At 39.5% G+C, this 25844-nt stretch overlaps 1 protein-coding gene across 5 annotated transcripts in view; it reads right to left on the bottom strand.

Moving 5' to 3' along the window:
- The window catches only part of IL7R (interleukin 7 receptor), a 29082-nt gene extending 3639 nt beyond the window's left edge, over positions 1 to 25443 (bottom strand). Inside the window, exons 1-9 of one of the 5 annotated variants that reach the window (XM_054555470.1) lie at positions 23786 to 25443; positions 23027 to 23225; positions 19584 to 19666; positions 15638 to 15776; positions 8462 to 8619; positions 4717 to 4874; positions 2309 to 2477; positions 1427 to 1520; positions 382 to 457 (exon numbers count right to left, since the gene is read on the bottom strand). In XM_054555470.1, coding sequence (XP_054411445.1) covers positions 382 to 457; positions 1427 to 1520; positions 2309 to 2477; positions 4717 to 4874; positions 8462 to 8619; positions 15638 to 15776; positions 19584 to 19665 — 876 coding nt within the window. In that variant the 5' untranslated portion in view covers position 19666; positions 23027 to 23225; positions 23786 to 25443. Of the gene's footprint in view, positions 1 to 377; positions 458 to 1426; positions 1521 to 2308; positions 2478 to 4716; positions 4875 to 8461; positions 8620 to 15637; positions 15777 to 19583; positions 19958 to 23026; positions 23226 to 23785 lie in introns of those variants that run through there. The other 4 variants (XM_054555471.1, XM_002815487.5, XM_054555472.2 and 1 more) reach the window with 4 other exon arrangements.
- Between the last annotated feature and the right edge of the window lie 401 nt (positions 25444 to 25844).

Genomic DNA, 25844 nt, shown 5'->3' with positions numbered 1-25844 from the left:
GAGAAAAGGCATTAAGATGGCGCCGGAGAGACACACCACCAAATGTTCAGTTCAGGAGTAGGTCTAAAGAGTTTTCTGACAGGGAATGTCACAGAATTGCCCGCATGTTCCTCAATGGACTCTTTGCTTCTGGAGCTTCTGAGACACTTCAAGACTTGAAGTGACAACTGGCTGTGCCCTCCAGCCCCAGGGAGCCCAGAAGTTCTGAGAAGTGTATCTTATTTCAGTTCCCTACTGCAGCTAGGGTCTTAGGAGGGACCCTAGTTACAGGATGCATCAAATACCAAAAGGTGAAGTTCAACTGTTCCTTGTCCTGGAATATCATTCTTGGCCACTGGGATGTTGCCAACACAACACTTTTTAAGCACCAAAAGCACTCACCTTTCTTGGTTTCTTACAAAGATGTTCCAGAGTCTTCTTATGATCAGGGAGACTGGGCCATACGATAGGCTTAATCCTGAAATTAGAGAACATTGATAGATGAAGTGAACGGCAGAGGGCACAGGCACACTGAGTCTTCCCACTTATTCTGAGCCTGGAATCAGAAGAACAGATTTCTAGTCTTGGCTCTATCACAATTAGGTGGGTGACCACGGTCAAGGGACTGGCTTTCTCTGGGCCTCGGGGCCCTATCAATTCAAGGAGAGGTTGGACCAGAGACCACTGCTATCAATCCGTTCTGTGAACAAGACATGACAATAATATAGCTCTGGGAAAAAGCCCTAGAGGGAAGGAACACCAAGGCTTGCAAGGAGGTAGTTTGGTGGAGCTATGGAAGTACAATTTGACCCCGTTGTTTACTCCCAATTTAAGTGTTGTCTTTTTATTCCTTCTCTTTACTGACAGCAACTCTGGCAGCTAATTTTGGTGGAAGTGGGGGAATATTTTCAAGTTACCCAGGGAAATTGCTTAGTATTTTCAAGGCAGTACTTTTCAAATTAGGGTATTTGTAATCCTGAGGATATGTAGCCTTCTGCCAAGGGCATTCTCCTAGAATAGTAAGTAACTTAACAAGTGCATGTTTAAAACATCATTTTTATGATGAAACAAACATAGCCTTAGCATGGATTAGGATACAAAATCCCATGAATTTATATGCTTAAAGTCAAGACTTCAAGTATATTGTGCATTTGCCATGAATGATGGCTTCTGCAACCTTTAGGAGGTACTGGAAGAAAAGCTTGGGAAACATTGCATTACAGAATTCTTACTTCGGGGACAGGGTTTGCCTAATGTCCAGTTAATACATTTTTGCCTCTTATGAAATTAACCGTGGAAATTCACTGAGGATAGATAGGGATACTGGGCACTAAATTAGTGAAATGCCTTAACCCCCTTTGGGGTTTTCTCATTAATAAATGGGGCTCAAGCTCTGACTGTCCGTGATCCCACACAATCACCCTCTTTATTAGTTGAAGAAGGTCACCTTTTCTTCCATAACACACAGGCCAAGATGACCAACAGAGCGACAGAGAAAAAACTCAAAATGCTGATGGTTAGTAAGATAGGATCCATCTCCCCTGGAAAGCAAGAATAGATCGTGGTGAGCATTCAGTAGCCATGCAGTGGGGGTAGGGTCTCAGGGTGCTTTGCATTTACTTAGTAATGTGGGCCCACTTATTACTTCCTGAAAGTTGCTTTTCAGTTAAGAGAAATATTTGACAGCTTTATGGAGGGATTTTGGTTTAAAAGGCATTGACTTGGGTGACCAGGCTCAGAGCATCTGCCACTTGAAATGTAAACGTGATCTAGCATCAAAGGTACCAATGCTCTCTTCCCTTCTTGACTTTCTACCAAGGAAAAGAAGCCAGAGCAGGAGATGATGAGAGGGATGTTCACCCCTGTTGCAAATTCTAGGGAGGGGATGTCTCAGTTCCTACATATTCTCAGTTCCAGTCCCAAAGACATCTTCATCCTTCTGGAAAAGGAGACATAGGATAGCCACACCTGCCTGCATACCTGACACCAATAAACGTGCTTCTTAAAGGGGCCTTAGAGACAGCAGCCATTGGGGTCCCAGGCTAAATTGGTTAACGTGGGGATTTTGTTCAAAATGTATAGCAGCTTCCAGGAACACAGATGGCTTGTACTAATTCTCAGCTAATAAGGACCCCGCTCCCTCTGCTTCCTTGTTCTTCACAAAAGGGGCAAAGACAGCAGGCAAGTCATTCTCCAAAGAAAGTGTAAGAATGTCCTCCAAGGGTGTCCTATTTTGCAGGTTAGTTTCAACAATCTTCCTCTCACTTGCTCCCGCACTTTGACATGCAAAGCACTCTGAGGGAACAAAAACTCTACCACCATTCCTTACCTGAGCTATTATTGATCTCTGGAGTTCTGAAGTAATAACTTGGACTCCATTCGCTCCAGAAGCCTTTAAAATAGTGATCAGGGATGGATCGAACTTTAATCTCATACATTGCTGCCGATTGGAGCTTTCTCTGCAGGAGTGTCAGCTTTGTGCTGGATAAATTCACATGCTAGAGAGTAGAATGCAGTTACATTCTTAGGATGGGAAAAGAGGTGTTGCCTAAATCTCCCAAATCATTTCAGTTGGGATTCCTTTAGTCCCATAAGCATTCTCTCAAGTTGTCTCATATTTGTTAGTATAAGGAGCTCTGGTATGTAAAGGAGTCAACAGCAAAATTAGGGACAGAATCTGAGCTTATAAAGGATGTTGTGAGTGGTCAAGAAGAGTGAAATGATGGGTCTTATTCAGGTGAGTTAGGCACTGTCCAGGCTCTACCTTTCCACACTTCAATATCTTCTTCTTTTCTCTCTATCCTTTCACATATTAAGGAGAGATGGAAGGTTAGGTTAGGTTAGTGAGCAGGAATCATTTTTCTCCAGAAAGATGCCATTTTACATTGTGAATAGTGATATAGAGACAAAAGTCTCCCCTACACAGTGTATGATCTTTAAGATTAAAAAAAACCACTCTATCAATTTGACAGATAAAAAGAAGTCCATTGCTATTTATATCTGTATTTATTTGATAATTAGTTCATTTTCATGTATTTATTGAATTTATCTATTCCATACTTTATGAGATTTTTCCCAATTTTTTGCTCATTTTTCTATTGTGATATTTGTTTTTTAATGATTTATAAGAGTTCTTTATCTATTAGTGATACTAACCATCTATCAGCTGTTTATGTGGCAATTTAAGCTTACTTTTAAATTTGCATTTTTGATTTTTGATTATTGTGTGTGTTGACATACATAAACCTCTACTTTTTATGTAGTCGCATGTCTCAATCCTTTCTTTTCTTCTACAGCTTTGATGCTTAGAATGTTCTTCATGTTAACATTATGTAAACATTTGGCTATAATTTTTCTAGTTTGTTTAGAGTTTCACTTTTATATAATTTCCTTAAATCATCTGGTATTTTGTTGTTGTTATATGAAGGCGGCTAGGCATTTAGTTTAATATTTTTTAATTAAAAAAAATTTTTGCCCAGCGTGTTGGCTTATGCCTGTAATCCCAGCACTTTGGGAGGCCGAGGTGGGCAGATCACCTGAGGTGAGGAGTTCAAGACCAGCCTGGCCAAAATGGTGAAACCCCAGCTCCACAAAAATACAAATATTAGCCGGGCATGGTGGCAGGTGCCTGTAATCACAGGTACTTGGGAGGCCGAGATGGGATAATTGCTTGAACCCGGGAGGCGGAGGTTGCAGTGAGCCAAGATCGTGCCGTTGCACTCCAACCTGGATGACTGAGCAAGACTCCGTCTCAAAAAAAAGTTGGTTTTTTTTTTTTTTGTTAGCTAATTGTCCTGGCAGCATTTATTCATAATCCTTCCTTTCTCCACTAAGTTGCTTTTCGATTGGTGCAATTTTCAGATGAATAATGAAAGATGGCAGGATCAAGGGTGGGGTGGGTGAGTAGGAGGGAGCAGGTGGTTTGGGGCAGTTGTTACATTTATGCAGGTGGCATCTTGCATCACACTGCAAACAAACAAGGCCAATCTTGGCCTGAAAAAACAGGACAGCAAGAATAAGAAGGCCTTGAGAAAGAGAAATCATCATCTCTTCTTTGTCTCTGAGGTGCAGAAAGAACAGAAGTTAGGTTGGTGGGTTAAGAGAAATCTCATAACCTGGTACACTCCACTCTTCTGCCACCTCCTCCCCAAAATAAATTTCAGGGACTGCCAAATCGTTCCAACCTCAACAAATCATGAAGAGAGCATCTAAGTAACCCTCCTGATTATGAAGGGTAAAAATTAAGCTGTTACTTCAAAAACAAAGAACTCAGGCTTTAAAATAAAAACAAAACAAAGACAAATATTATGCCTCTTTTCTTTACCTCATGCTGGTCCCACGAATCTCATAAGCCAGAATGTGGCTATGACTTGGTGATCATAAGCAGATATACATTTTGCCTGATTTGCCTATGAAAGTGGCACTAGACATGACACTTTTTGAGGCCCCTGAATACAGAGGATTAATTTGGCCTCAATGTATATTGTTATCCAACTCACTAATGTAGAAACATTCTGAAGACCAAAATTAGAGCAGAAAAAAAATAACCAGAGCTAGAAGAGTATGCATCAGGGAAGATCCAGGTTTTCATAAGGCCAATATTGGGAGCTTCTTTCAGTAGAAGGTAGATTTTGAAAGCAAAATTGTTGGGCCCTCCCAGGGGAAGTGCACTACTAGGCCAACAAAATAGAAAACATTCATAAGTTTTTATTTTACTAATGTAGTTGAACTACATACCATCCATTTGTTTTCATCCTTTTCCTGGCGGTAAGCTACATCGTGCATTAAAACTTTTACGTACTTCTTTTGCAAGTGTGATGTATTAAATGTCACCACAAAGTCATTGGCTCCTTCACGATAGATGACACTCAGGTCAAAAGGAGCCTCAGGTTTAACTGGAAAAGAAAAAGAAATAAATTCTGTCTAAAGGGCAGCCAAGGAAATAATTATAGTATTTAAAATTCATCTCCTCTGCAAATCACTTTGACCCTTTCTGTGTCAGTAAATGGCCAACTATTCAGAAAATCATCTCTTTTTCTTGGGTTGAAATCCAGTCCATGTTCTCCAGCCTCCCTTGCAGTGGGGTGTGGCCTTGTGAGTGAGGTGGGCAGAAGAAATGCACACCCACTTCCACCCTGGCCCAGACACACACCCATGTGTGACTCCTCTGCTCCCTCCTCTTCCACCACTTGGAGTCCTGCATTACAGACGGTGGAGCCACAGGATGGAAAGTGCCCTGAATACTGCTTGGATAAGCCCCAGCTGTAGGTTAGAAACATCCATTTTGACTCTGATGTGAGTGAGAAATAAACTTATGGTGTTTGAGATATCATATGTTTGGGGGCTTATTTGTTACAGCAGCTAGTGTTAATTTTACACTAAAACACATCCTCTTTGCCTTTTGAATATTGGAGAACTTGTTACTAATGAGCCCCAAAGCAGGAGTATTTAAACTCTGAGTCTTCATTCTTGTAATAAAACTAGGTTATATGCTGTGAACCTTGCACCTCAACTCAGCTACAGTGACATGAAGGGTCTGCATCCTGGCCCTGGCTAAGACCTTCCAGAGTGTCCTCAGGGGGTCCCCTCTGTCAGTCTCACTGCCTTAATGCTGAATTCCTCTTGGGCCTCTCCCCACTGCCTTCCTGCCTTGCAGAGTTGCTGTTAGGATCAAATGCTCCACAGATGCTAAGCTGTTGGAGGGAGATTGGTATTATTTCAGGCAGAACAAACCCAGAGAAAGGTATTGATTTCCTAGAAAGGTCCTGAGACTTCTCTGTCCTGGCCTCTTGGCTGCTCATTGATCACAGCCTGGCAAGTTAGTTGTCTGGGGATGTGGGTGCTACTTCTTGCATGACTGATCTCAGGAGCAGTTGTTCACAAAAGGATGCAGGTTCATCAAACTTTCACTCAGTAGAGTGTGAGCTGGGATTTAGAGTTACTTGCCGGCCCAATAAAATGCAACCCACATGGTAGAGTTTGGACTAGCTCTTGTAGTCACTTGTTCATAGTGGTGACTGCCTGTTTCTGGTACTTTGCCTTAGAGGTACTGAAAAAAAAGTAATGACTTCGTTTTTCACCCTTGGATGTGTTGTAAAAGGGGAAGTTTATCAAAAGGGAAAATGCCCTGGACCTAGAGGGAAGCAGGAGGAAAGGTGATGGGTGGAGAACAGCCCAACAGAGAATGCTGGCAATGCCTTTGCCCCTCTCTCTGGTTCCTGCTCTCCATTCCATTCTCAACAAGGCCTTCTGAGCTGAAGCCCCTGCCCTGTGCCCATCTTTTAATAATAGAAGAATTAAAGGAAGAGCACATCTCCTAAGTACTGCAATGCTTTGCTTATGCTGTCTTCAAACAATAGTCACTTATCACCAGCATATTGATAAGGAAACTGAATTTCAGAGAAGTTAATTACATTCAGGCCCCTGTAAAATGGTTTAAAAGGATTCAAATCCAGTTCTTTGATTCTGAGGCTCACTCTTTTTCATTTAGCTTTTGTTTCTCTACCTTGTTACATATCACAATGGCTGGTCCTGGTGCCCTCTGGACAGTTCTGCCTCAAGCCCAAATGATTTCTTTGAGCAAATTAGAAAAAGGGGCTCATTCATCAAGCAATATTTTAGAGGGAATACATTCTTGTACAATCTGAATAATCATATCAATCTACTCTGCTAAGAGAAGTGGAAGGCAGGAAGCTTCCCTCTTCAGCCTTACTGGGTTGGAAGACGCCTAAACAAGGGGAAGTGAGGGTGCAGGTGGTGGCAGTGGAGCGCTGGCTCTGGGGCTCAATCAGAAGCATCTAGTTTAAACTCACTTAAATGGTAGTTCCATTAATGAAGTGTCCCACTAGGATATAGAAGGGGATGCTACTGTGAGACATGCCTCCACCACCTCTCATCCTGCTTGTCCAGGGGTGCTTGCCATAGCCCCAAGAGACTCACACTACCCCTTCCAAAGGGGCCTATGCTATCAGCAGTGTGTGTACCGTATGTACCTCTCCCCCTTGCCGTTCGGATGAGGCATGTCAGATTTGCAGTCTGCTGGGGGATAGAGACTGTAAGTGCATTAAGCATGTGGGATATGGGGATTTGGAGGTGGCAGGTGTCACCTGGAGGTTCTTGGTGGGTTGTGAGTGCTTATGCGCATGTAAAGGCTTGCATGCTGGTGTGGAGTTTTGTAAGAATGGGCTCTCCCCTGAAGATCCAGGACCTTATCAGAAGACTGAGAACCTCTGCCTTCTCTGCTCACTCTCAGAGAACTGAATGTATATTTGTAATGTAAATGGTGAACCTTTAGATATGGTGCCCTATCCATAGAGGCCTCATCTCCAAACGATCAAAACCCAACTTTTTATAACCTCAGAGATACCCTGTTGTTGTCAAACCCAGTCCTCTGCCCCTAACCAGGACCCACACTGGTCATGGCCAATGCTGCTTCTGTGTGGCCAACATGCACAGCCATCTGCCTAATGTCTCTTTTCTACTACATTTGCTTTTTCACAAGTTAATTGTTCACACATGGAACTTCTGCTTTAACTCTCTATTTTATCATCTTAGTGAAACAAAACTGAGACAAAGCTGATCTAGGTTTCTCACTCTTTCTTGTCTCTAATGAGTATTGCTCTCTTACCTTTAATTTTCTTTTTGAGGGTTGAAGGGGGAGCGAATAGGGAATGCTAAAAGTATTTTTAAGACATGGTTAACATTTAAATCAGTAGACTTTGAGTAAAGTAGATTGCCTTCCATGATGTGGTGGGCATCACCTCATCAGTAGAAAGCCTCTAGAGCAAAGACAGAGGTTCCCTGAAGAAGAAGCAAGTCTGTCTCGAGAGTACAATACAGAAAATCTGCTTGAGTTTCTTGCCCTGCAGAATTTAGACTCAATACTGCACTCTTTCCTGAATTTCTAGCCTACTGGCTTGCCTTATGGATTTTTGCGATTGCCAGTTCCCACAACCACAAAAGTCAATTTCTTAATAGAAATCTCTCCTATCAATCATCTATCTATCTATCCTCCTGTTGATTCCGTTTTTTTTGTAGCAAACTCTGACTAATAGAGAAGGCATATATACTTTTTAAAATAACTTGATAAGTTAGCTAAACTTACTCGAATGTTGTGGGGATTTGGGGAGAAGACCACAAGGAATTCAGGAGAAGGACAGGTGAGGAAGGAAAGGACAGATGAGGAAAGAAAGGACACCTGTGGATGGATGACAGGAAGCCCAGCTCCAGTTAGCCACTTCATGTAGGTTTGCACAAACACTCTCTTTCACGACTGGGTTTGAAGATCCTCAGAATTCTTTCACAGCAGGAAAGTATAAATTTCAAGTTTTTCATTTACTAAAAAAATTTGCAGTAGGGAATTGCTATTATCTATTGCCAATTGTTTCCACTATTTGTCTACTTTTAACCTACAGAATGTCCAAACACAGTGTTTTCAGGTATCCCAAAAGTGACAACCATACTCTTATATACAACTTCTTACCTATAGTGGTTAGGTCTATTTTTTTGCAGGTTAGACTCTTTTCTCCAACCTTCACACATATATTGCTCTTTCCAATCAGTAAGAATTTCTTTGTCTCGATGAAATATATCTCTTGTAGTTTCCTGAAATTCAGGCACTTTACCTCCACGAGGGCCCCACTGTAGGAATAAAAAGGGGATATGTCTTGATTCAGGTAGGAGTTCCTGTATACAATGGAATAGTATCATATGCACATTGATGTATGTTTGACTTTAACTTTGTTCATAGGTATGTGGGTGGGTGAGTGGAGGCATGTTCAGGAATGAGAGATAATGAATTAAAATCTTACGGCTTTCTGCTGCTATGATACTTAGTGATGATTTACTTAGAATTAGATGCAATTGAACCTGAAATAGTCAAGACGTATTTATAAAATTATGGGAAATTTCTATATTTTTTATAATTGATCATTGAAAAACAAATACTTTGTTTAGATAAAAAAGTAATTGCTTTTTTTTGATGTTCCATAGGAATATATGTGAGGAATAAGAGCTGTAAAAAATATTGATTAAAAAAGTGTTAAAGAAAATGATAACATAGTATAAAGGGTTATATACATAATATCACATATACCTGATGGGTAATGTAAGGGATTTTCATAGGTAACTTTGGCTGGTGAACCCTAACAAGAGTGGTTAAGAAAACAAAATATATAAATTACTAATATCTGGAATGTAAGAGGAGATATCACTATAGAACATGCAGATGTTAAAAGTATAATAAGGAAATTTTAAATGTTATTTTAATATATATAATAACTTAGATGTAATGAAAATGTTTTTATAAACACAAATTAGTAAATCTGACCCACATAGAAATGGAATATTTCAATAGTTATATTTCTCTCAAAGAAATTAAACTTATTATCAATAAACTTCCCCCCAAAGAAAACTCTATGCCTGATGGTTATATTCTGGTACATTCTATCAAATGTATAAGGAAAGAAATAGTGCCAGTCTGAACACAAATTCTTTTAGAAACTGGAGGAGGAATGACCCTTCTCAACCTATTTTTTGAAGCTAGCTTAATCCTGGTACCCAAACCTGGCCAAAATATTACAGAAAAGAAGTTGATAGACAAATATTCCTCAAAAATGTATAAGCAAACTTTCACAAGAAAATACTAACACACTAATTTTAATACATAATTATAAAGTAGGGCACATCTCAGGAAACCAAAGCAGGTTAAACATTCAAAAATTAATCAATATAATTTGCCATGTTAACAGACTAGAAGACATAAATAACCTGGTTATAGTCAATTGATGCATTCAAAGCATAATTTAATAACATGAATGGATCTATTCATGCTAAAAACTCACAGCAAATAAGAAATAGAAAGATACTTCCTTAATCTGATAAAGAGCATTTACAAAAGCCTATAGTTAATATCACATTTAATGCTGAAATTGTGAACATGAATTGTTTCCCTAAGACCAGGACACGAAAGGAATATCCACTTTCACTGTTTCTATTCAGTGATGTACAGGAGGTTTTAGCCAAGGCATAAGACAAGAGAAACAAATAAAATGTATCCAGATTGGAAGGAAGGAAAAAATACTTCCAGCATTTGCAGACATGTTTATTCACTTGGAAAATGATAAAGAATATTCAATACAACTACAGAAATGAATAAAGAGAATTATCGAGGCTATTATACAAAAGTCAGTTTATATGTCTATAAGCTAGCATCAAACAATTAGAAAATAAAATTTACAAATGATATTTCAATTTATATAGAAATAAATACATAAAATATTTAGAAATAAAATTAATAAAAGATGTTCAAGGTCCTTGCACTGGAAATTACAAAACATTGTTGACAGGTTTTAAAAGAAATCTAAATAAATAGAGAGATATGTTTATGGACTAGCTAATTCAATATTGATAACATGAAGTTTTCCCCAAAATGGCCCATATAATATTACTGAAAATCTCAGCAGAATTTTTTAAGAAATTGACAAGCTGATTCTAAAATTTATGTGGAAATACAAGGAACCCATGATAATAGCCAAAACAACATTGGAAAAAGTAGAACAAATATGGAAGACTCAGAAACCCGACTTCAAACTTAGTAAAAAGCTATGATAATCAAAACAATTTAGTACTGGCATAAGGATAAATAAGTTGATCAATAGAAAGAACAGAGAATTCAGAAATAGACTCACATATAATGTCAGTGGATTTTAAATGCAGGCACCCAATAAATTCAACGGGGTCATAGCACATCATTTTCAACGAATTTTTTTTGAAACAGCTGAGTAAATGTATAGAAAATATAAACCCTAGTTCCACATAGTTATATAGGATTAATTATATGTTGGATATAACAGACACTTCTCAAAAGAAGACATTTATGCAGCCAAAAGACACATGATCATGTGAAATCATGTTTCACATGAAACATGATGAAAAATGCTCATCATCACTGGCCATCAGAGAAATGCAAATCGAAGCCACAATGAGATACCATCTCACACCAGTTAGAATGGCGATCATTAAAAAGTCAGGAAACAACAGGTGCTGGAGTGAATGTGGAGAAATAGGAACACTTTTACACTGTTGGTGGGACTGTAAACTAGTTCAACCATTGTGGAAGACAGTGTGGCGATTCCTCAAGGATCTAGAACTAGAAACACTATTTGATGCAGCCATCCCATTACTGGGTATATACCCAAAGGATTATAAATCATGCTACTATAAAGACACATGCACACGTATGATTATTGTGGCACTATTCACAATAGCAAAGACTTGGAACCAACCCAAATGTCCATCAATGATAGACTGGATTAAGAAAATATGGCACATATACACCATGGAATACTATGCAGCCATAAAAAAGGATGAGTTCATGTCCTTTGTAGGGACATGGATGAAGCTGGAAACCATCATTCTCAGCAAACTATCATAAGGACAAAAAACCAAACACTGCATGTTCTCACTCATAGGTGGGAATTGAACAATAAGAACACTTGGACACAGGAAGGGGAACACCACACACCAGGGCCTGTCATAGGTGGAAGGAGGGGGTAGGGAAAGCATTAGGAGATATACCTAATGTAAATGACGAGTTAATGGGTGCAGCACACCAACATGGCACATGTATATATATGTAACAAACCTACACGTTGTGCACATGTACCCTAGAACTTAAAGTATAATAATAATAAAAAAACCTAAATATAAAGGCTAAAACTGTAGAACATTTAAAAGAAAACATGAGAAAATATCTTCCCAACTTTGGGAGTAGGCAAAGTTATCTTAGCAAGGATACAAAAAGCACTACATATAAAAGAAAATAAATGGTATATTAGACTCCATCAAAATAAAAAAAACTCTTGCTTATTAAAACACACCATTAAGAAAAAAAAATGGCAAACTTCAGAACAGAAAATAGATGCAATACATCTATCTGACAAAGGAAATGTGTACAGAATGTATAAAGAACTCATATCCAGCATTAACAAAAGGACAAATAACTCAGTGATTTTAACAGATACTAGCCCAAAGAAGACAGGCAAATGACCAAGTATATGAAAAGCTGTTCAACATTTTTTATTTGAGAAATGCAGATTAAAAACCTAACAAGATACTATCCCAAAGTCAAACGTTGCAAATGATGTATAGCTCTCATGCATTGCTGGGAGGAGAGTAGAATGGTATAACCACTTTGAAAAACTGTTGGGCAGTTTCTTGTAAACTTAGATACATGCTTACCTTATGACACAGCAATTCCATTCTGAGTTTTTATACCCCAGAGAAATGAAAATATATATACACAAACTGATTTGTCCAAGAATGTGAACAGCAACCTAAAAAATAATAGTCTCAAACTTGAAAAAACACAAATGTTCATCAAGAAGAGAAATAATTAAAAATTTGTGGTATATTCATACAGTGGAATTACTACTTAGCAATTGAAAAGATGAGCTATGAGATGGACATCAACATGGCTAACTCTCACAAACACTGTGTTAAATGAAAGAATACAGAAAAGAATAAAGAGTATCCTATTAATAAGAACTATCAGAAACTGGCAAAAACCAAAGGGTAATAGAATTGAGAATTATGATTGCTCCTGGGATATGAAGATTGACTGGAAAGGAACATGAAGCATCCTTCTAGGGAAAAAAATAGTTCTATATCTTTACCATTGGAATGGCTACAGGTCATAGACATTTCTCCAAATTCACTTAATTTTTGTGCATTTTACCACACGTAAATTTTACCCCTAAAATGCATTGTAATCAAACAAGAAAGCAAAGAAAAATAAACAATGTAAAAATTAAAGAAGTAACAAAGGTATATACTCTCATTGTAAAGGTAGAATGAAAGTAATATCATAGGGTTAGTTTCCTTTCCCAACCCTAAATTTAATTTTCCTCTTCTGCGATAAACACAGTTACCAATTTGTTTTTCCTACGTGCTCTTTAAGCTCAGCCAAATAGCTCTAAAGAGGTATAACTGGGTCAAATTGGAAGTGAAGATCTGGGCAGAAAAAAGTTCCTCTGGGTAAGTTTGTGTATATGAAAGAATTCTTTCCATTAACCAGATGTAATTTTGTTTAAATCCTAAGGAATGTGTTCTATGAAGGCCTTTTACTACCTACAACCCACAATGTGTGTTGGCTTTCCTTGGTGAACTGGATGTGTGTACACTCTTCCCTGCATGTGCTCAAATGAGTCCTTTCGAGAATGGTTCCTGGACTCTGCACAAAAAGAGGAACCTGTTTGTCTGGCTTCGAGTGAGCTGGCCAGGAGGTTAAACGCAGGGGAGAGTGCCCTAGCTTTAGGTACAGGATCTTTCACCTTTGGTTTATTGTGGTCTGAGAGTGACTGGTTAAGCTCCTACAGTCATGAAAACTAGAGATTGGTGAAGAAATGTTAAATTAATTAACTGGCTAAATGTATTGATTATTTTGGGGACATTCCTTAAAACTGTTCTCCCAAATCGTTACTTTTGTTAACTGCTGTCTTTTAGGGTATGTGATTGTTTAGGCTTTAAAGAGTAGGTGTGTATGTGTGTGTGTGTCTCAAAGTTACTAGAGAGTTGTGTTCCTTGTTGGGGTAGACAGGCTTTCCCAACTTGGAACAGGATAAAAATAAAAACCGAATTTTTGGGTAAGCTAGACAGATACCAGGGAATAAGCTTAGGACAAACATCAGGTGGAAAGATCTGAAGATGATAATGTTGTCACGATTTGATAAGTAAATACAGAAGGGGAGACTGGGAGCAGGGTCCCACTTCTGAATTTTAGGTAAACATGGGATGTGGAGAAACTAGGACAATAACTTTTAGTTCAATCCTTGAGTATAGAATATATTTGTAAGGAAAGTATGTGTGAAATATCCAATTACAGGCCCCAACCTGTAGCAAGTTTCTGGCACTGTTGGGAATTTAAGGAGGATCTAAAATGGTATTCTCAGCCCATTCCCATGATTTTGAGAATGAAATTAATGAGCAATGGAAAATCAAGGATGACCGTATGGCTGTCTTGTGAAACTGGGCATCCTTTTAAGGGCTCTGAACTCCAGGAGTTCATCTATTAAAGAGCTCATACTTATATTTTCCACTGAAAACATTTATTTCTTAAGGCAGTCCCTTTCCAACTGAAATATCTGAATCCAACTGGAAAACCCAAATAGAGGAGGCTCTGGACAGATTACAATATGACAGGAAAAGTCAAGAGATATGTTAAAGGGTAAGTGTGTTTGAGTGGGCAAGGAAGTGGTCAAATATGGTGTGAATGAAAGTGAACAGAAAGGTCAACCTCAGCTTGGCCAAGAGAAACCAGGATGAACACTCAGCCCACCAGCCAGCTGGTTAAAGAAGCCAAAGTCAAACCTCCATGGCGGAGAGTGATTTGCCCATGAAAATGAGTGCATTGTTTGAATGAGTTGTTTGGCTGTTTTAGACAATCCATTTCCAGCCTAAATTGTGGACATTGAACTGGTTCCGGTTCTTTTGACATAGTTTATTCCTGGAAAATGTGTTAGGGAAGTGAACAGAGGCAGACGGAGAACACAGTTCACTACTCAAGTCCAAGAGCATGTTTATCTAAGTACTACAGCAGAAAGCACTGCATGAATAGATGCAGGAAGCTCCCATAAATTGACATAAACTGGAATTCAGGGCTTGTTTGGACTACAGACTGTGGAGAATTGTCTCAGTGTCTATGGAATGTAGGAAGCCTTCTATTACTACTGGTGGATCTTGATTTACTTTGCTCACTAGGACACTGACTGAAAAGTAGGTCATTCGGATACGAATTTGGAGATAGCCTCAGGTCAGAATTTCAAGCTAGAGTAGTTTCTCAAATCACCAGAGATAGTAACCCTTGGCAACAAGAGATGACTTATGGGTGAAGGAGAAGGAGAAGATAAAGTTCCCTGAGACCTTTAGTAAACTTTCAAACCAGACTCTTTTTCTTTGCCTTTTCTGTGAGACCTTGTGAAACAAAATGCCAACTTATTCCTGTGGATTTTTGGAAAATTTACGTTGAGAGGATCATCTGAAGTCAAATTGTGTCAAGATGGTAGAAGTTAGGTGAATATTCACAGAATTATAATTTAATGTTGCTTCCCCATTACTCGTTATTCACTGGCTGACTATTTGGAATGATTTCTATGATGAAATTATTTAACCATCACAGTCTTCCTGTGAGGCAGGTTGTCTCATTTTACACATGAGGAAACTGGCATAGATACATTACATAACTTTCTCTAGGTCAAAAAGCTAGTAAGCACTGGTATTGGGATTGGAAACAAGGCAGTTTAACTCTCATGCAACTTGAAGACACTGGATTGTCTCATGTTGGGCAAACAGATTTTTGGTGAGGAGTGTTGTAGGAGATGCAGGATTTAAATTCTGATATGAAGTTGGGAGGGATGTGGGATCCCCAAGATCCAGAGCATCATTTGACTGAGTCTCAGGATCTGAAAGCTGAACCGTGAGAGGAGCTTTGCATGAGTGTTTTTGGTGAAGGACAAGGAGTTTCAGGAGGCCTTTGGGAATTCCTTAGATGTTAACATTTGTTAATTAGGCCACGTATTCTTTCTTTTGCAGCTATTAAAAAGAGCATATGAAAAGAGAGACAGAGGATGTCCAAGCAACCATTAAAACCACCATCCCTCACCATATTTCAAATTCCAGATTGGTGATGTTGACATCTGGGTCCTCAAAAGCACAGGTCAGTGAGTGCTGCGATCCATTCACTTCCAACTGGCTATAGCATGAGAATGAGTAGTCATCCAGTTCTGCATCTTCCAAGTCTCCTGGGGAGGAACAAACATGCAGCTGTTAATGAAACAAATAAATGCATCCTTTTGAAATATGGCATGACCTTAATAAAATAGCAGACTCTGTGGCAGACATGAAATAGTAATGGATTATGTAGTATCTAAGGAAGGAAAGCCCAAGGGCAAAGACAAGAAAAATGCTTCAAAACCAACCAACTAACAAAAAACAGAAAACAAAAATGCTCAATGCTAACAGAGTTTTCCAATAGAAAAAAAAAAATCCATCATAATGAGTAAGTAACCTCCAAATATTTCTGAGTTAAAGAACCAGAGGCACAGAACACATTCTTTTCTGTATTTAAACTGGAGTTTTTTTCTGCTACATTTGTTACATTGCTTGTTCATATATTTCAAAGAAGAGACACTTTATTTCCATTATCCCCATGCTACCTAATCTCACTTTTCACTTTATTACAAATCATAATTTATTCCCTCCCTAGTATCTTTTTTTTGTCTTAAATGAAGGACAATGATAGCTATCTTGCAGTCAGAATTTTGCTTTTTTAAGAGGTCACTTTCCCTTGCCTAAAAAGGCATCCCAACTAAAAGTGGCACTGATTATTTCCATTGTCTTAAGCTACTGACTGAGAGAAACGTGATTAGGGGAAAAAAATTAGATCTGGCAGGACTCTGATTTGGTGAAACTTCCTGTGAATGTTGTACATACTGCTTCTGTTCTTACAGATTCTTCTACAGACGCAGTATCTGACAGATTCTAGCAGGATGCTGGAAGAAAGTGGGGAATCAGGTTTTTTTTTGTTTTGTTTTGTTTTTGCTATTACTTTTGGAAAGTGTAATCTGTCACACATAGTATTTGGTTTCTTAAGCTGAGTTGTAGACCCTATAATGAAATCTACATTTTGTATGTATGTTTTACATGACAGGAAAGTGAGGCTGGAATAAATATGTCAGAAAATATACACCTACTGGGACCTGAGAAAATCTGGAGTAAGCAAAGCCATTCTCAGAGTGCTCAAATGTGAGCCTAGGACTGCTTCCATGTATTTTTGGTTCATCGGTACTAGAAATTAGATGCTTCCAAGGATTTACACTGGAGACAGAATATACTAAAATTGAATCCCAGTTGATTGTCCCAGAGACCAAGGGCTGTCCGAATAGCACTTTCTTTACTTAAATAACTCAGTAGGGAAAATGGGAAGTTAGTAAAGCTGATTGTGAATGGACCAACCAGTTGAATGACAGGTTGGTTCAGTCAAAGCAACAAATCTCAAACAGCCCTAGGTAGACCATAGGTGTGGGCACTGCTCACAGCCACAGGCATTTGTCTTTCTGGCCATTCCCAGAATCCATCCAGCTCACAGTTCTGCCACCAGCAAAAGCTCTTTATGTAATTTCAGCAGGGTATGGCCCTCCTTCTGATGATAGCATGAAATAATGAGAGGTAGCCCACTAATTTTGTAGACTTAGATTTCTTCCCTGTGCAGTGGTAGCTTTCTAAATGCAGTGGTTCTGACCTTACATGGCAGTCCTCACACTGTCCTAACATTTTCTCTTCCACCAATCCTATACACAGAACATACATTATTATTTGGATTCAGACATCCTGTGGGTCAGCTTTGTCTTCACGATTCTTCAATAGAGACAGCACACTCTAGCAGATGCCAGCACCCACATAACAAAGGACTCCCACTGCCACTCAGTCTGGCAAAGCATACAATATACAATAAGCCATTTATACACTGTTTCCTGCACCTAAAATGGCTGTGTTTTAGGAAGCAGCTCACTGGCTTTTCAGTAGATATTATGGGGCAGAGTTGCTTTGTAACCAAGAAAAATTCCCTTCAATGACTTATAAAATGTGATGGCATTTTACAAAAAGAATATTCTACATGACGTGAGCTGAAAAATTCTTGGCTAAGAGTAGTTAATGTACACAGTGGTTAAGACCTGTGGTGTCAGAGCTGGACAGATGTGTGTTTAAATTCTGGATACTCTACCTGTGGTCCTCTGTCAGGTAGGCAATTTCTCTAAGACATGTGTTCTAATATGTAAACTCATGCTATGAGCAATCACTGAATGGATATTTACAAAGAGGTAGCTTAGAACACAGTAAGGATTTAATAGGGATTAGCTATGAGTATAATATTTTCTGAGAAATAAGTAATGAAAAGGTAAAATAAGAATTCTAATTCTGAAAATATACATGAAACATTTGAGCTTCTCTTTAAAAAGTTTATGTCAATTGAAGGTGTTATAATTACTATGGTTTTGAAATTACATAGAGCTTTTGAATAATGAGTTAATCTATTATTCTTTAAATGCTCAATAATTAATATTATTCATATTTAAATAGGTATCTAGACATATTTATCCATAAAAATTTAAATTTTGTGGAATATGTATCATAGGCAAGCCAGTGTCATTTAGAGGCCTTCTTCCTACTGAATGGAGTTAGTTGATTAATAGTGTAAATGATTTGGATTTTTAAAAAGTATCCCTTTCTTGTCTTGATCATCCTTGTGATGATCAGAAAATTGACAACTTCCAACAAGCAGCAACTGAATGTGAATTCCTTATACCCCAAACTGGGAAGTATTTTGACGTAATCATGTGAATAGGGTAATTATACATCTTCTGAAAAATCTGAAACTTAAAAAGTTGAAGTGAAAACCCAGCTTTCAACTAGCATTCTTATATATTTTAAAAATAGTATGATCACCAGGGTGAAATAGTGAGTATAGATGACACGAAAGAGAGTAAGATTTATGTTTCCTGCCTCACATCAGTCTTGGTGGAAATCCAAGGCAACGTTTAGCATAGAATAATAATCATCTCCCATAAAGTGAGTCATATACTGTAAAAAATGTCAAACTCTCTGACAATTCCCTTAATGAGAAAATTCTAGGGATTTCCATCCTTCGTAATTACATGACTCAAAATATATTAGCTGAGTCATTAGGCTGATGTGTTTGATGTTGTCTATAGTCAAATAGTTTTTAACTCTTAAAGAGAAAGGGCTTAATTTGCAGGAGCAAGTTGATGGCCTAAATTCCCACATGCCTCCTGCTGCTGTTAAAAGCTTCTGCCTAGTTTTGTTATAATTACAATGTGTTTATGTATGGGCAGGGTTGGCTTCTCGGTACTAAGTTTTTAGATCCCAAAGAGAATTATTACATATGGCCAATTTGTTGGTGTGGAGGCAATTCAGTGTATTTCAATGAGTAAACTCATTTAGATCTCTCTCTAGTCAGTTATTTACTTAAAATCTCACATAAATCTCTCAAAACTAAAGTATTTTGAAAACACCTTCAAAAGTTATTGGATGTCTACTATATTCTAGCCACTGATTTAGGTGCTGAGGATATAGCACTGGTCAATGAAGACAAAGCTATTGCTACTGGACATTACCTCATCCTGAAAGTTATGCTTTCAGGATTTCTTAAAAAGTCAAACAAAATGAATCCAGTTTGATCTCCTGACAAGGTAAAATTACTTTGGACATTTTCCTACAAGCAGAGTCATAGCATCTACACGAGCGTTCTTTTTGTAAGAGCAGAGTAATCATTCAACATTTAAGATCTACACTTGAGAGTGAAATGCATTCCTTCTTGAGAATTCTGAGGTCTTATAAACCACCCATAGTATTGATCCCCTGCCCCCTGTCATGGTGGTTAGAACATTAAGAAAAATGACTGAATATGTGGGAAATTCTCAAACTGCACTCAAACCCAGTGACTGACTCAGGTCTGTTAGGGAACTGAGTAACCTGAAACCATGCTACAGATAATCCAAAATCCATAAGAAAAGTTAGAAATGACTCACCATTTTGAGCATAGCCACTTTCTCCAGAAACGACTTGAAGTAAAGAAAAAACCATGCCAAAAGTTGTACCTAGAATTGTCATTCTGAGAGAGAAAGAGAGAGAGAGTAGATGTGTGAGCCAGTGTGTATGAAATGAATGAGAGGAAGAGGAAGGGAGGGAGGGAGGAAGACAGAGAAGCTTAGATCTAGGGCTTTATACTTATCTAACCACAGACAAGGGAAGTATAAACACAGCAAAAAAGAAGGCAAGTTCCAGAAACAGGAAGTCTGAGTAAAAGTATTGCTGCTGTAAGCAGAGGTCAAGGACATGAAGAGACAGAGCCTCTGAAATTATTGTTCCTCCTGGATATTCCCTGCAGCCCCCACATTTACTGTGCTTACTTCAGAGTAAGGCAATAGATTCACACCTAGGCTCAAGCTATCTTAGGCTAGAGGCCACTTTATTTATTTTTTTAATTTTTATTTTTTTGAGACAGAGTCTTGCTTTGTTGCCCAGGCTGGAGTACAATAGCATGATCTCGGCTCACTGCAATTTCCACCTGCCAGGTTCAAGCAATTCTCCTGCCTCAGCCTCCTGAGTAGCTGGGACTATAGGCGAATGCCACTACGCTGGGCTAATTTTTTCAGCAGAGACGGGGTTTCGCCATATTCGCCAGGCTTGTCTCGAACTCCTGACCTCAAGTGATCTACCTGCCTCAGCCTCCCAAAGTGCTAGGATTACAGGCGTGAGCCACCGCCCTGATTAAGGGCCCACTTTAAAAGAATCTGAAGACAAAAATTCCAACTTACAAAGTGAATCAATTGGTTGTTTGGAGTGAGTTTTGATTTAAAGAAACAGTCTGCACTATGTGAAGTACTTTATTGTGGGTTTATTTTAAATAGCTTACCTCCAACTTCCAAGTTTCACAAGAATAGCAGTTTTTCTCTTTTGTTCTCTGTATATCCCTGGTATTTACTCATATCTTATACACCATAGTAGGCATTCAAGAATTATTTGTTTAAGGCAGGGGCTGGCAAACTGTGACCTAGGGACCAATTTTTTAAAAAAATATTCATTTATTTTTTCTTTTTCAGAAGATCTTTTTTTTTTTTTTTTCCCAAGTAAGCCTTGGGACCAAATTTAGTCTACCACCTGTTTTTGCAAATCACGTTTCATTGGTATACAGCCTCACCCACTTGTGTATCATCTACAACTGCTTTTATGCTACAATGGCAGAGCTGAGTAGATGAGATAGAGATTGTATTGTACAAAAGGTGTAAAATCTTTACTATCTGACCCTTTGTAGAAAAAGTCTGCTGACCTCTTGTTTAAAGGATAAAGTAGGTACTTTCTTAGTGTATTTAAAACAGGATTCTATTTGTGAAAATTAGGTTGCCACACAACTTTTCAGGTACATATAGTACATATGAACTACATTAGTGCCTAGGTATACAGGGCAGAAGTCTGAGACCATGGCATAGACAATTCAGACTCCCCCAAACCTGTATGCCAGTCAAAAGCCTTCCTAATATGGCCTCATGGTTAAAGTGCTGATATTTGTAAAGCCTGACTGCTTCTTGGTAACTGTTGGATTTTTTTTTTCTTTTTCTTGAAAAAAATAATCTAACCTGTATTCAGGCCATAAAACTCTGTTTGATTCACAGTGGCTCTCTTTTGGAAAGATGCCACAAGACTGCAATTATAAGGTGAGGAGTGCAGAGAAACTAAGTGATCAGTGAGTTATGAACTTCTGTTGGATTCACTGTCATTAGGTAGAATTGCTCCCACGGGCCTGTGAAATGGCTAAAATTAGCAGAGACAAGCAACATCCCCCCAGGTGTAAAGCAAATCGGAGAGACTTTAAAAGACGCATGATTTAGCTTGTCCCATCATTACAATTATTTGACAATAACGAAGTAAGAAAAAAAGGAGGTGGAACACTTGTACCAGTCTCTGGATCCTCCTTTTCAGTTTTAAGACAGACTCGGTCTGCACCAGTTATAATGCCACACTTTGGACTATAGGCTCAAGGAATACTTTGGAGCAAGAATCCAACTGAAGGGGACATATTCCATCTTCTCCATTTGTCAGGGCCTTCTCTGGGCATTTCAAAACCCTTCCAAGCCAAATAAAGAGTGACAATTTTGTGCATCGATAATAATTTATGTTCTCATTTCTAATCTTGTTTTGAAAGCTTGGTTAGAAAATTGTAAGCCTGATTCACAAAAATTGGTATGTTTTGTGCACTGAGCTAAATACCCTTTCAAGAAAGCTATAATTACAGATTCCCATGAATTAAGCAAGTGTTCAAGGAGAAATCCCAAATTATATCTATCTACCAACACAGATCTCCTAAACTGCTAACGGATTGTCACTTCATGGGTGAGTAACTGGGTTATGTCTCTTTAAATTCTCTTGTTTATCATTTAAGTGGACTATCATTTTGATTGTATCTCTTTCCTTTAGTTGTGAAGATGTAAAAGAACAAAGCCAAGACACAATATTTTGGTACAGCATGTGCTGGTTTGTTCTGGGGATTTCCACAGGGGTGCTTACTCTTGGGTGGGGCAGGAGATGCTGAAAAGACCTCAGAGAGAAGCCTAAAGTGTGGGGAGCTCAAAGAAAAATGACATGTGTCACCAGTCCTTCTAGAGATTGTGGGGGAACAACAGTGCCTTCTCTCTTTCCTCACTCAGGTCTTGTTAGTCCTTTGGAGACTTAGAAAAGCTAAGGAAGAACCACCTAGTTCACCCTATCCCCCAGGTAAAAAACATTTACTGTATTACTTTGTCATTACTTTTGTGAGACAAGCACAGAAAGAAGAAAAGAGGATGAGGAACACTATTTGGGGGCACTCAAGTCTCCAAATGTGAAATCAGGAGGGAAGCATTGGACTGTGTTAGAAGCAAGCAGATGAGGAACACTATTTGGGGGCACTCAAGTCTCCAAATGTGAAATCAGGAGGGAAGCATTGGACTGTGGTAGAAGCAAGCAGTTTGGCGTGGCAACTGACTTGGACATATTTCTTCTCCTCCTCTTCACCCATCACTTCCTTTCATACATTTTCTCGTCTCTCTTTTGTACTGTGTCTTCCTTCAGTTTGATGAGTTTGTATGATGTAGTGAATCATTAAAAAGGAAAGCCAGCTGGGTGCAGTGGCTCACGCCTGTAATCCCAACACCTTGGGAAGCTGAGGTGGGCAGATCACTTGAGCTCAGGAGTTCAAGACCAGCCCTAGTAAACACAGTGAGACTCTGTCTCTACAGAAGATAGAAAACTTAGCCAGGTGTGGTGGGGCCCGCCTATAGTCCCGGCTACTCAGGGCCGCAGTGAACCGAGATTGCGCAGTGAACTGAGATTGCACCACTCCACTGTAGCCTGGGTGAAAAAGTGACAGTCTGCCTCAAAAAAAAAAAAAAAAAGCCATTTGATTCTTTCTCATACACAAGCAGAACACACTGACCTTGTTAAGACTCCTGATACCAGTTGGCCAAGTCTCCTTTTCTTCCTTTTTTGTAATTGTTCAGGCTATTTATCCAACAGGCAAAACACAAAAAAGACTTTCTTTTATCTTCAGATTGCAATAAGTTCTGTGGTGTTCCTATATAACCGGTAGAGTCCTAGCAAGTTCAGAGAACTTATCTTTTAGCGAGATTGAGATCCTAAAATGTTAGAGGGGTGTATGCATTATTTGGTTGTTTGTTGTTTGTTAACTGGATAAAAATCTAGCCCAGATCTTCCTTTTTTTTTTTTTCTGATTAGTAAGGACAAAGGTTTTCCTGGGAAAATTCAGACTGAGCATCTTTTCTTATTACTAATGTTTACTATCTGGATCCATCTATAAGGAACAGAAATTTTGACTCTATTCTCTACAGAAATTATGAATTTAGTTGGACAGATACCAGTGTATCATGAGAACCCTGGAAAACAAACTGTTTCAAGGCAAGGACAAAAGCATTCCTCTGACTCAGTTTTTAGATGAAGCTTATAAAATAGTCCTTAAGCCTTTAGCAATTTGTCCTAAATGAGGATGATTTAAAAGTCACTCACCTTGGGACTGTATATTGAAGGACAATAAAATGAAACAGCAATAATAACAGGCGGTAAATGTTGCAACAGTAATATCCAGGGTAAAATCTGATGTTTGAAAAATATTGAAAACACATTCTATGACACATTCTATAAAATCTGTATGACCTGCCCCCATCTACTGTCAACTTACCTTTCTTAACAGGTTTTATCCTTAAGGTGGAAAACAATCTTGGGCACCAGCTTTCTTATCAAAAAAAAAAAAAAAAAAAATCCAGTCCTGCTCAAGAGAGAGGCTGGGGACCCCAAGAGCTACGGACAAAACAAACAAACAAACAAACAAAAACAACATCCAAGGGTGTCAAGCAGGTGAGGATGGCTGTAGGGAAAGCTAATGCCACTCTAGTCCTAAATGAATAGTCTCTAGCATTTGATCAACATGTGCTGAGTCAGTCCCTAGGGTTCTGAGGGGGAGTCCCAGCATCTTGAAGTTTCATTTCCAGGAGCATGACATTTTCCTTGTTGTGGCTCTTCTTTCATTTCCCTTTCCTCCTTCCCCCACGTCTTCAGGCTCATGTCTTGCTGCCATTTGTGTTCTTTCTGGGCAGAGTTTGAAATGTCATACTATTTTCACCTTTATGAGATTTTAGCCTCTGTCTCTGGATGCAATAAAAATGGAAACTTTGAGCACCAACCTTTCACTCTTTGCTGACGACATTTCTGCCAGAAAGCGAGCGGTATTTCAATTTCAGGACATGCCCACATTTTGATAAAACAGTGAACAAGAGGGCTGACCCTGGGAAGAGTGGTGAGAGTGGTATGCCTTCTGGCAAAGGCTGAGTCACAGTGCCCCTTTGGGCAGAGGGAGCCAATGTGGTGTCCTCGCAGCTCAGTGTCTCCCTCTCTGGCCTTGCCAGCAGACAAACAGTTCACAGCAGCTCCTGCGGCCCACTCCACTGTCGGACACAGTGCCCTACTGTGTTTCTGAGAAAAGTCTGGATCAAGCAACCCCATTCTGGGTGCCGGCCTGTGCCCCTGCCCACAGTACTTGCCTCAGGGTAAGCTCCTGTCCTGCAGAGTGGTTCCTGAGGGACCACAGTGGGTGACCACACCCTGCAGGTCGTTTCCAAATCCGGACCACTGGGAGAACTGGCAAGAACCCTCAATTCTACTCTGAAGCTTCCTCTGCTCTCTTAGAACCCAGTTCTCTGTGCAAATTGAGTCCCCAAGAACAACTCTGCTAGCCTATAATTTCCCAAGCTTAATATGCAAAGTTCCAGCCTGGGCAATATGGTGAAACCCTGTCTCTACCAAAAATACAGAAAATTAATCAGGTGTGGTGGTGTGCACCTGTAAGCTACTCAGGAGGCTGAGGTGGGAGGATCACCTGAGCCTGGGAGGTTGAGGCTGCAGTGAGCAGAGATGGTGTGTCTGGAATTGGTGGGTTCTTGGTCTCACTGACTTCAAGAATGAAGCCGCGGACCCTCCCGGTGAGTGTTACAGCTCTTAAGGTGGCGCGTCTGGAGTTTGTTCCTTCTGATGTTCGGATGTGTTCGGAGTTTCTTCCTTCTGGTGAGTTCGAGGTCTCGCTGGCTCAGGAGTGAAGCTGCAGACCTTCGCGGTGAGTGTTACAGCTGTTAAGGCGGTGCGTCTGGAGTTGTTCATTTCTCCCAGTGGGCTCGTGGTCTCACTGGCTTCAGGAGTGAAGCTGCAGACTTTCGCAGTGAGCGTTACAGCTCATAAAAGCAGTGTGGACCCAAAGAGTGAGCAGCAGCAAGATTTATCGCAAAGAGTGAAAGAACAAAGCTTCCACTGTGGAAGGGGACCCCAGCGGGTTGCCACTGCTGGCTCTGGCAGCCTGCTTTTATTCTCTTATTTGGTCCCACCCACATCCTGCTGATTGGTAGAGGGAGTGGTCTGTTTTGACAGGGTGCTGATTGTTGCGTTTACAATCCCTGAGCTAGATACAAAGGTTCTCCACCTCCCCATCAGATTAGTTAGATAAAGAGTATGGACACAAAGGTTCTCCAAGGCCCCACCAGAGCAGCTAGATACAGAGTGTCGATTGATGCACTCACAAACCCTAAGCTAAACACAGGGTGCTGATTGGTGTGTTTACAAACCTTGAGCTAGATACAGAATGCCGCTTGGTGTATTTACAATCCCTGAGCTAGAAATAAACGTTTTCCAACGCCCCACCAGAGCAGCTACATACAGAGTGTCGATTGGTGCACTCACAAACCCTGAGCTAA

This window comes from Pongo abelii, chromosome 4, assembly GCF_028885655.2.
Source record: "Pongo abelii isolate AG06213 chromosome 4, NHGRI_mPonAbe1-v2.0_pri, whole genome shotgun sequence".
Taxonomy (NCBI): Eukaryota; Metazoa; Chordata; class Mammalia; order Primates; family Hominidae; genus Pongo; species Pongo abelii.
This window is presented reverse-complemented; position numbering and strand designations above follow the sequence as displayed.